The sequence below is a fragment of the Ammospiza nelsoni genome, chromosome 2 (genome assembly GCF_027579445.1).
Source record: "Ammospiza nelsoni isolate bAmmNel1 chromosome 2, bAmmNel1.pri, whole genome shotgun sequence".
In the NCBI taxonomy this organism is placed as follows: Eukaryota; Metazoa; Chordata; class Aves; order Passeriformes; family Passerellidae; genus Ammospiza; species Ammospiza nelsoni.
The window spans coordinates 44,121,473-44,133,948 of NC_080634.1; the positions used below are offsets into that span (position 1 = coordinate 44,121,473).

At 36.1% G+C, this 12,476-nt stretch overlaps 1 protein-coding gene across 1 annotated transcript in view; it reads left to right on the top strand.

Annotated features, from left to right (window-relative positions):
• Positions 1-12,476, top strand: part of DYNC2H1 (dynein cytoplasmic 2 heavy chain 1) — a 143,236-nt gene that overhangs the window by 97,857 nt on the left and 32,903 nt on the right. Inside the window, exon 83 of the mRNA XM_059493367.1 lies at positions 11,539-11,655. Within this exon, the coding sequence (XP_059349350.1) occupies positions 11,539-11,655 (117 nt within the window). The remainder of the gene's footprint in view (positions 1-11,538; positions 11,656-12,476) is intronic.

The window sequence follows — 12,476 nt, forward strand, 5'->3', positions numbered from 1 at the left end:
ACACAGGAAGGTTTTGTGAGATTTCTAGTTCAGCTCTTAGAGGATATTTTGTTTAAATCCTGCTGGAAGACTTGTGATGTATTTATTGATTCAAGCATCTTCAAATTCCCCTGACTGATACTGGAATAATTTCTTATGAGTTTGTTTTTCTTTAAAGTATTTAGGTACTGTGATAGAAAAATATGATAAGCCAAATTCAAAGCCAATTGAAATGAAAACAAAGAAACCCCAGTGTAATACCTCTCAACTAGCTTCAATCACATGACTCTTATCCACCTCTTCTTAGCTAGTCATCCATTTTATTTTTTGTTACTAAAGAAAGACAAACAGCTACAGGCAATAATTTGTGCCAGTCTTAGATAGGCATCTAAAATAAAGGAGTGAATCACCTTTTGGAATTACCTATTTCTTTCCATTGACCTTTGAGTCAAGCTTTGTAATAATGTCAGTAGCATTTCTAATACTTGTATGATGAACATTTTCATGAGCATTGAAGAGATTAAAGAAAATACCTGTAACTATGAAGTGTTGCTTACTCAGAATACAGGAGGCTTTCTTTTCTTCTGAAAACTGGACTGCTTGAAAAATTAGATTTTTATTTGAACAGGATTTTGAAAATAGGTTTTATTGCCATTTCCGCATTGAGTATTGTAAGAATGTAAATATAGTTGTTACACTTGCATATCATATCTAAGTATTCAATTTCAAATTGAAAAGTTCAGGATAAGGAAGTGAAATTTCAAGCATTCTAAAGTATGCAAGTTATTGTGCTTGTCTCAAAAACAAGATGGATTTTATTAATTAGTAGACACATTTTTTTGCTTGTTTCATTTTCCAGAGCAGTGAAAGACCAACACATTTCAAAATTTCATTTGTTCGTTGCCAGTTTATTTCATTCAACTGCTAAAGCAAATGAATGGTTCCCACCATTATGCATCCTCAGGCAAGGCTATCATTCACATTAATGGCAGAGAGTGTGCTTGTGAGGCTTACCTTGTGAGACTTGCCCACCGTCGGCCAGGGTGCTGAGAGTGCACTCAACCTCCTCGTTGAGATCATTGATAATGATTTTAAACAGAATTGGCCACACTTTTGAGCATTGGGAACACCACTGGTGACCAGCCAACAGCTGGATTGAAGTCCTTGTTAGTGTATGAATGTGTTCATGTTCTTTGCATGGGCTGTTTATTTCCCGGTATTATCTGCACCTTTGCTTCCTACACCATGCACAGAGGCCTTAGAATACATGGTTTATGTACCATGCCTCACATGTTCTCTTACATTTGGTCAATGCCCCATGTTGTCTTTGAACTTTTTCATATGTGTTGAAACCCATTTCATCCCTAATTGTTTCCTTCTGATCTTATCTCCACATGGGCTTTGACTTTTCTAATTTCATCCTGAATTGCCCAGCAGTTCTTTCACTGTCCTTGATTTTTCTTCTTATATGTTCCTTATTTTTTCACCTTTCAATCCACAGAGATACTCCATGCTTACTCAGTCATTTTGCTAAAAATTCTGGCCTTTCTACACAATGAGGGGACTTCTTCTGAAGCTTATTCAAAAATAATCTTTTATTTCTCCTTCTTAATCAACTGAAATTAATGTGCTGTCCATTCTACTCCCTCAAATTTTGCCTCTGCTTACTATACTGTATCATATTTTCCCTCTCCCTATGGCCATTAAACTAGTGTCCTATTTCCATAATCCAAAATCTTAATTCTGTAGTTTACTTCATGGCTATCCTCAACATATATATAAATAGAAATAATAAATTTTTCCTGCATTTGCAATGTGGGCTGTTAACCAGCACTTCAGAAATTGCCTTCAGTGAAGTCATCATTAATAATACAGCCTTTTCACATATATTTTGAAATTTAAAGATGCAGAGTTGCAAATAATGGTATTTAGAGAGCTTCTGTGACTAAAAGGTAACTCTTAATTTAAGATTTTGTAAGCTGTAATTCCCGTGAAAAATTTGTTGATGCAGTTCTTTGACATAGTATAAAGCTTTTATGTTTTTTCTTAATCTCAGTAAAAATCTCATCTTGCAGATCACTGCTATAAATATAAATTTGTTTTTGTACAGAGCTCCAGTGCACAGTATTATACTACAGGGAGTATTTAAAAATGCCTAGGAATGATCTGTGCCTGTATTCATACTTGTTTTCATGTGGGAGGAGTGACTGATACCCCAGAGGGCTGTGCTGACATTCAGTGAGACCTGGACAGGCTGGGAAGTTGGGCAGAGGGCAAGCTAATGCAGTTCAGCAAAGGCAAATGCAGGGTCCTGCACCTGGGGAGGAACAACCCCAGGCACCAGCAGAGATTGGGGGTGACCTGCTGGAGAGCAGCTCTGTGGAGAAGGATCTGAGGGTCCTGGTGGACAGCAAGCTGTCCCTGAGCCAGCAGTGTCCTCGTGGCCCAAAAGGCTAGTGGGATCATGAGGTGCATCAGGAAGAACAGTGCCAGCAAGTCAGAGGAGGTGATCCTGCTCCTCTACTCAGCCCTGGTGAGGCACATCTGGAGTGCTGTGTCCAGGGCTGGGCTCTTCAGTTCAAGAAAGATGAGGAGCTTTTGGAAGGGGCTCTAGGGAGGACTATGATGCCTGGGGGACTGGAGCATCAGTCTTACAAGGAAAGGCTGAGAGAGTTAGGTCTGTTTCACCTGGAGAAGGGACAACTGAGGGATATTATCAGTGTTTATGGATATCTTAAGGGTGGGTATCAAGAGGATTGGGGCCAGAATGTCTTCAGTGGTGCCCAGTGACAGGACAGGGGCCAGTGGGCACAAACTGAATCACATGGTGTTCCATCTGAGGAAGAACTTCCTAAATATGAGGATGACATAAAACTGGAACAGGCTGCCAGAGAAGATGTGGTTGAATATCTCCTCTTCTGGAGATACTGAAAACCTGTCTGGAGGTGATGCTGTGGGGCCTGCTCTGGGTAAACCTGCTTTGGCAGGGGTGTTGGACTAGGTGATCTCTAGAGGTCCCTTCCAACCCCAGCCATTCTATTATTCTGTGATTCATACATGACATTTCATACTCATCATGAATGGCAGCTGAATAATTTGAAAACTTGAGAGATTGTTCTAGCAGAAACTCAACATAGGGAATTAATATTCACACGTTACATCTACATGAGTTAGAAATTATGGTATCTGAACAATGTCAAGTTTAAAACTCAGGCAAAAAACATGTTGCCAAATTAAATACTCCACAGGAATTAATACTTGCACAGAAATCTCTTACTGAATCATAGATGTGATTGCTTAAAGAGCAACAACAATTTCTTTATTGAAATCCATCAGAAATCAAAAGGACTAGCTAATTGATCCTTAGTGTAGTGACTAAGTACAGTATTTATTTAAAGTAAATACTCTTGATCTTCTGTCTTACTTGAAAATGAGAAATTTTATAGGAAAAAAGTTACCTTTTTTATAACTATTTTTTATTATGTGATGGATATTTCTCAAGCTAAAATTAATATTAAACTAATAATGAAGAACAGTGTAGAGCAATCTAGTAAAGTAGACAAGGTACAAATCAAGGTCAGGAAACATGAAGCAAATTTTGCCTCATTAAATGTAATTGCAATGATCTCACTGACTGCAATAAAATAGCTTTTTATATTTTTTTTTACTTAGTTTATGATGTACTTTTATTTTCAGCAAGTCGCTGGATGATTCTGTACCTCTTCTTGCTATTCCTTGAATATCCTTATATTTAGATTAAAACTGCTCTCTGGCTTACTAAAACTGATCAGATATATGGTTCCAGTGATGCTTTTTGCCTTGTTTCTGACAGCAAGAGACAGAAGGTGTAGGGGAGGGTATGTGAGGACACTGGCAACTCTCAAACTGCAGGATCATGCTTGAGTTTGTACACCAAAAACCCACAGTTGTCATTACCCAAGTAAGATAAAAAAACGTTAGGGTATGTCCACCCAATATTTCAGTCATACATCTGACTGCAGAATTTCTACTGTTTATAGAATAGGTGGGCTGTGGTGTGGGATTTTTTTTTCAAGGTGCAGCTGTAATGATAGCTGTAGCTTCGTGATTGTTTGTCAACAGATACAATTTTCTCTTTCATAATCCAGCTCAGCAGGACTCAGAGCATGAATTTTATATTTACTGTTCCTCCACAATTCTAATTATGCCACATAGAGTAATATGTGTATAATTATTGAAAAGTATTTTCATTATTGAAAAGCAGTTTGTATTATTATTGAAAATCTTATGTTATTACTATAGATTCCAGATGAACATGAATTTATTTTCCTAAAATAATTTAGCAATTATATAACCTTTCAATTATTCAGAGCATTTAATTGCTGACATTTATTACATCCCACATCACAAATACATGACTAACAGTCTCTAGTAGAAACTGATGAGTAATGTCAACCTGTATTTATTACCCTGCAACTGAGAGATCTGAGTACTTAAAAGGAATTTTGATATATGGGACGTATTTTGAATACACCTGTGGTGATGCATGAAAGAAATGTGCTGTGCCATTAATGGAGTGGAAGCCACAGTACTGTGCTCTAACAAAAAGAGGTAGAAAACATCTCTTTACCAATTTAGTGAATCAATGTAATGCTTCAAATAACCTTATTAATTCTCATAGGACTGTTGCTGTGTATATGAAAATATATTTGTGGTGCTCTGCATATGAGAAGTTTGTTCTCTTCAAAAAAACAGCTCTCATTTTCCAGTCTCCTTAAATTTTGTCAGGGTGTGTGATTAGTTAAGGTCAACCAGCTCTTCTGGCACTCCTTTTAGCTTCATGGTCTCCAGGTAATGTGTATCCTGTCGACTTCTATGAAGTAAACCTCTTAGTTATTCTTAGGAGAAGGTTCAGCTAGGGCTTGTGCTGTCCATCTACAGCATGCTGCTGACTTTCTTCCTTCCTCCCCTGAAGCCCTGCTATACAGAAGGTCTTCCTATTGTCAGAGGTATGTGATACATGATTCTCTTCTGTATAAAGGAAGATACAGGCATGGTGAATCTTTGCCCATTTACTTTATGTTTGATTGAGAAGGCAAGTATCTGTATAGAGTCCAGCCCTACTTCAGATCCTTAATGACTGAAAGTGCATCTTTGAGGTGGCCTTGATGGAACAAGAAAAGAGCAGGCATAGACAGACCTACACTGTCTGTTACTGATCCACATGCAGTAGGAATGATTTGCTTACAAGTGCCATTTAAGTACCTTCATCCTAACAGCATCCATGGATCCTGTGCTTGCAGAGAGGGTAAGGGACACAGGCAGGGACTGAAAGTCAGAGAGGTTTCAATGCCAGTTGAGTCTTAGGCTCCGTTCTCAGCAATGAGGGAACAGCAGCCAAGCTGTGAGAAGCAGGATGGAAGCGTGTAGTTCTGGCAGAAGGGATGTCGCACAGAAACCTGCTCCCTCTTGTGACACAGTAAAGACACAGTTGCCCTGCACTAGTTAGTACTTTCACAGTATTTACCAGAGTAATTAAGCTATAGCTTCATATTTTACTTTGAACTCTAAAGTCTTATAAAACCAGAAATATCTCCTTAAACAGCTGTGTAAAGGGATATATTGTTTCATTCAGAGAAATGGAGCGTAGAAGTTCTGTGCTAATACTACATCCTTTTAAAACTGGTAGATGGCAGTAGAGTATCTGCTTTGACATCTGTAGATTTACAGAGAGGACTTTGCTTGATTTTTGTACAAAAATAAAAATTCTTTTTTATATGTTCCATAATCTTGAAAAAAAATAACAGTTATCTGACTAGCAAATCTCTCCAGCTTTGAATTCTTAGAACAGTAATCATACTGAGTTCAGAAATTATCTGTTTTTTTTTAATTCACTGTCAGAATTTCACAAGATATTTTTGACTGTGTTACTTTCCTCTTTTCAAGTCTTAATAATGTGTATAAAATTTGATTTGATTCTTAAGTGAATACAAGTCTTAGATGTAAGTCTGCATTTATTATATATTGTATTTGTGAAGCAGCATTTTTTGCAGTAGCGTGAATGACTGAAAGCAAGACTTTGTCTTTTGCATCAGTAAAGAACAGAAATAGATTTGTGTTCCTAGAAGTGTCTTGTCTAAATTTCAGAGAAGGAAAAATTAAAATCTGAACATTTCCTCATTTTTATTTGTTTCCATGAATTTTAATTTTCAGGTAAAACATTACTTTTTTTAGTAGTTCCATAGAAAGTTGCACGGGAATATTCATTATCTTTATAGCTTTCCATTTTGTTCATTATCTCACATAATTTGTCTAGATACACGTTTTCTACTCTAATATGCTGGTCAATATAGCAGCATATGTCTGTAGATGCACCCAAAAGTGTGTAATGATTAAAAAGCTGAGATGCACAAGTAATTTAATATCTAGGTAAATAAATATTGTCATTCTTAGTTTGACAACCCCACCTTTCTTAATATATGCAATTTGTATTTTCCTGTGCTGATAACTCAGAAAAAAACATACAGTGCATGAATTTTCTATTAAGAATAGAGAAAATACTTGGTAGCATTTTCTCTAGTCTGTTCATCAGTATTCGAGTCATTGTTCACAAATAAATTGCTCTCTTGAATTTTTTATTTAAATACTGTTGTGATTAGCTAGCCTTACTTAAAACAGACAGATTCTACCAAGAATTTAGATTCTGAATAATCTTCTTGCCCCTCTTTAAACAGACCATTTTTTGTGATTGCTTTTATATTTTTATTATCTCTTTTTCTATCGCTCTCATATTTTCATGAAGGTACTGCTTTCCTGCTTAATGGTAGATTTGCATTTGGTGTGAACTAGCACAAAATGTAAGAGCTTTTAGTGTATAATATATAAAAAGAATACATTGCAATAAGAAAGGGGAACATTCAAAGGTTAGGTATTGTAAAAGTACTCTTACTTTGAGTACCCTGTATTCTACATCTATGATTGAATTTTCAGTTTCCTTAGTACTATAAGTACATACCTGGGTTAGAGTGCAAAGAATAGGATTCCACAGATCTGGATGTATGCATCTGTACTGGTCACTTGTGATCTCACTGTGTGCTCATCATGTAGAAACATCATGTTTAAGGCAAGCTTAATGTAGAGTAAGTTTTGAAGTTTATGATAGGTTAGGCTGATGCTATTGTATATATATTACATCGCGAAAAATTCTTCTCAAGTTTTGTAGCTAGGTTTCCAGGAAATTAAATTAAAAGCCTCATTCTAATTTCTATGGCATAGACCCATCTGTCTGAGGTACCTCTGTATAGAACTTAGTTTTCCTATGTGCTCAAAAGAGAACCTTTCAAATGCAAGTTATCCCACTTAAGATCTGTCTACTGATTATTTAGGGAGGCTAAGGCTAAGGTGATAATATTTTGGAGTAAGTTTTAAGTAAGCTTCAAATAAGTGTCTAAGGATAGGTAAGGGTGAGTTTGTGCTTGCCTAATGTGACTGTAACATGCCCTCTTTCAACCCAAGAGTTGTTTCATCTTCTTAAACACAGATTCCTAATCATGTTCCTTTTGTCATCTGAACCAAGGTCTCCTTCCTTCTAGGTACTTATCTAGTCTATGTGTTCATTCCTGTCCTGTCCCTTTGGTTTTCATATATACCCCTGAAATGTGTTCCTGATAGTCCTTTTCCTTTTAAATCCAGTTTACCTTCCAACTGAAAACTTATTTCTGTTGCCTGGAGGTGAAAATACTTAAGTGGAGCAATTGCAAACAAACCACAATCCTTTGGACACTTCTGTGATACACCTGAGAATTCTAATAGCGTGATATATCCCACTCATGATTTTATTCTGGTCCTTCCCAGTATTAACACATTCTTTGTCCCAGTCCATTCGACTCTTATTTTTACAGGACAATAACCAAAACAAGAAAAGTCCAGATTTGATTTTAGGGGAACCTTTTAATTATTAGGGTAGTAAAGCAGTGGAAGAGGTCATCCTGAGATGTTCTTCAGTCTCTATATTTGAGATTTTTCAAAACCAGATAAAGCCCTGAGCAACCTGGTCTGGTTTTAAAGCTCATCATGCTTCCAACCGGAGGTTACACCAGAGACCTCCCTATCTTCTTTCTAGTGTTAATTGTTCTATGATCCTTTTTAAAAAAAATATATTTCCCTTTTCATTTTCATAACAACCACATATAGACTGATTTGAGAGAAGAAAGTAAACATTTTCTCAAGCTTTAGCTGATTCAAAGTAGTATAGACTAGTCAACCCTGTAAGGAACTTCACTGGGATTTGTGAGAATGAAATACTTGCACCATTCAAGTTCTAATATCAAACTTGTAATCATACTTAAATAGTAATATGTGTTACTATTTTACAATCTGTAATTCTTTCCTGAATTCGGACAGATGTCCTGCCATTAAATTTGTAGCCCGTTAGCAAAAGTTTGGGGTGTTGAAGCAGTTCAAAAGTTAACCTGAGTCTTTTGACATGAATCAAATGTATTTTCATCTGTGTCTTGAACGTGAATGATTATTGTAGGTTAAAATTTTGAAAAAAAATAAAAATCAGGCTGAAAGAGCTACCAGTACAAAAAGTTTCAGCCTAACCCATAAATTTAAAGAAAAATTATGGTGAATTGAAAACTGTGCTGTCATGGAAACTTTAGGAGTAAAGTATGCTACCATCATGCCTGCTATACCTGAGAAAAGAAATGGGATGAACTGTAAAGAGTTAATGATGTTACATGGTTACATGAACATTTGATGAAGATCATTGTATGTTACAGTACTCCAGAACACAGAGAGTTAAGACTTGATTTCTTTTGATTCTGTACCTTTAATTTAAGTGTTTAAATTTTGATAATGATAACCCAATATTTTTGAACTACTTTGATGAAATACACAGAGCAGAAACATATAGGCACAATGAAGGAAAAAAATAATTCAAATAAAGAATAGGTACTGTATTTCCTATTTAAACTATATTGACAAATTTTATAATTAGATAATTAGAAAAAGACAGCTAACACTGTGGAGTAGAGATAGAAAAATACTTTAATTACTTACCTTGCAGTCACTACTTCTCAAACTCATTTCAGCTGTATGGAGATGCATGTTTGTACCTCTAAAGGCACTTTGAAAATGAATACCAGAGTTAATGTTTTCAATCCCCCATATTCACAAAGCAATCATATAAACATTTTTCAGCTTTATAGTATGCACTATATGCAAGTTTATATGAAGTACCACATTCTGAATTACCAGTTAAAGTGTATTTCATATAAATGTTTTATTGCTTAGCAAATGATGGCAGGCAACTACCCAAAAACAAATTAAAAGATACAAAACTATAGCTGAAAGAATGATATCTGGAAGGCACAAATGTATGTTTATTATCTGTATTGCTTGTCAGAACATTTGCATATGTGCAGAGTGAAAATGAGGAAGAATAGCTGGAATGATAAAGTTACTATGATCAAAACATTCATCAGAGAAATTAATTTTTCGCTAAATTAAACAAGAATCTTTTTTGATATACACAATAGCTGGGGTACACAAAGGATTATGAAAGTTTAAAATTAAGTTATGAGAATGGGAGGGTGAAATGTTATTTTATGTAACAGAAGCTATAAAGAGCAGTAGCTCGTATTTTCATTTTAGCTACTAGAATACTGCCAGAAACCCTTTTAGGCCTTTGCATACACTGCTGCTTTTAATCTCAGATGAGGTTTGGCTTTCCTTACCTGACCCCAACACAACTGAGCAATGCCTTTCTACTCTTGCTGGGTAGTCCATCCTTTTCCCCATCTTCTGTAGGGGACTTCACTGCAGCTTTCAGCTTCCTTGCAAGGGGAAGAGGAGGGGCAGGCACTGATCTCTGCTCTGTGGTGACAGTGACAGGACCTGAGGGAACAGCCTGAAGCTGTGTCAGGGGAGGTTTAGGTTGGATATCAGGAAAAGGTTCTTTACTCAGGAGGTGGTTGGGCACCGAACAGGCTCCCCAGTGGAGGTGGTCACAGCACCAGCCTGACAGAGTTCAGAAAATGCCTGGTTTGACTCTTGGGGATGTCCTGTGCAGAGCCAGGAGTTGGACTTCAGTGATCCCTGTGGGTCTCTTCCAACTCAGCATATTCTAGGATTTGAGGTCACTAACTTCCTTTACATCCATGTTGATCTTCTGTCATGATTGTTCTTTGACTTGCTTATCATGCTTGTTTCCTCTGCATCAGAAAGAACTGGTTTTGTGCCTTGAGAATTTTTTTCTTGAGGATTGACCAGCTCTCTTGGCCCCTCTTTGCTCTTCAAAACAGTTGCCAACTGCTTTCTGCTAAAAAGATCCCTGACTAAGCTGAAATCTACTCTCCTACATTCTGAGACTGTGATTCTACTACTGCCCTTAAATTATTCTTTCAGGATTTTAAACCACAGTCTCATGGTCAGAGCTTGTTTATAGAAGTTGAAATGATGGTCGCGTGTACTATCATCTTGTAGTGCTTCACAGTCCCTATCAAGGCTGATAAATAGGAAGGAGAGGTTTGCTTCAGTGAAAGAAAATGAAAAACAAAAGAAAGCACTTCATCATTGCACATCTTTCAAGACTAGAAAATAAGTAAAATCCCAGCAGAAAAACAACTTGACTTTCTCCCTCCGTCTGTGTTACAATTAAATAGTCCAGACCTTCTGAATGATTAATACATTTTTGCTGTGAAGCTTAATTCTTTATTTTCAAGTGAAAGAGGAGAGAATTAATAAGTTGTTCTCTAACATGCCTTGCAAAAATACTCTGTGAAAAATAACTAAAATTTAATGAAAATGCCTCAAAAATACCAGGGGGGTTATATACAGTTTAAGAGACTGACTGCAATATCACTGAAGAATTTTAATTTCAGTGGTCTTTGTTCCAAATGTATGGATGTATTTTATCGGTTGATTTGTAAACTTACTAGGGTTGCTTACATTAAAAGGCAGTTGTACCTAATGAACTAGAAGCTCCCCTCCTATTTGGAAGGTTTGCAGTTATTTTTTTAATTTCATGCTCTGTTTTTTTAATAGTTATGCATTTAAAGAGGTTGAGGTGGCATGAATATGTAAATAAGAGATCCTGGTCAGATCAGATTGAATTTCCTATAATTGTCTCAAGTTTTGGTGTGTGATAGTTATTGTATGTATTTAGTAACATATTTTGGGAGTTTGTTTCCCCTTAAAATTTTAGTTACACATGGAGCCTAGTTAAAGGCAGAGCTCAAGTTTTGTCTCTAAATTTTGTGGAAAAGAGGCTTTTTGTTTAGTTATGCATCTCATTAGTTTTTAAATTATAATTGGACGAAGACAATTATTATGATAAGACAATATGTAGGGATTTTTTTTAAGTTTAATGTGAATGAAGTTCAGGTGTTCATATGAATGAAGTTCATGTGTTGTTCTTGAATATGGATATTGTTTGTGTTTTGATCAGTAATTAGGTATGCAGGAAAGGACAGTTCATAGATAAATTGAAGAGTATTTGCTAGTGTATGGCATTTTTGTACTAAAAGAAGTTTGTTTATCTTTCTTCAAGAATGCATTTGTATTCTCATCACTCAGGTCATTTCACAGCTTCGGATTCTGAGTAGGTCAGTAACTGCTGGCTGCAAATTTGACAGAGAAATATGGTCAACAGAACTTTCTCCTGTTCTCAACCTATGGAAGAAGCTTAATCAGGTAGGACTGTACCTAATTTGAAAAGAGGACTTTTTTTTTTTTCTGGTAAATACATTAAAAATATAGTCTAATGAATTATCTCGAGTGTTGAAACATAAGAAGAGAAAAAAATAAATTAAATGCATTTGAGGTAGAAAGTACAGTGTTAGGTGCATAATTAGATGTGAAGTCTGTATGTGATGCAACAGGCTATCACCTTTTTTCTCCATATGGAAGTGAGATCACACTCAAAACATAAACTAGCATCCTTTGCGTGTTTCCAAGAAAAATGCTAATGCACTTTAGATTTTTATTTAGTTTCTTCATTTATCTGATATTCACAAGGTGATTTTTAATGATTTCAAATACAATGACGTATTAATAGTGTTGAAATATGGTGTTAGCTTTAAACTGAGGTTCATGAAAATCCCCTCTGCAGTATCCAGTATCACTCTCTTTAAGTTCCTTTGTTAGTCTTGCTTAGTTCAGTTTGTTAGTGTTTTTTAACTTATATTGTAAAGCTTGGTTTCCACCCATTGAATTCTTATTCCAGGCATACATTTAGATATGATGTGTGTGAATGCAGACAGTATGCATACTTGGGAAGGATCTCTCCCACCTCATGCTAGGTGCACACTTGGACATTAGGCCATTATTTTGTCTCCTCAATGATCAAGTAAAAGATCAAAAGATGTTGTGGCCTAAAACTGTGTCTTAGTCTGTCTCTACAGTGTGGGTACACACCCACACTGTAATGGGAAAAACCTTTCCCTTACTCAAATGACCACATGCATAGAAGTGACATGAGGTACACATTAGAATTTACCATAACATTTTCGAGT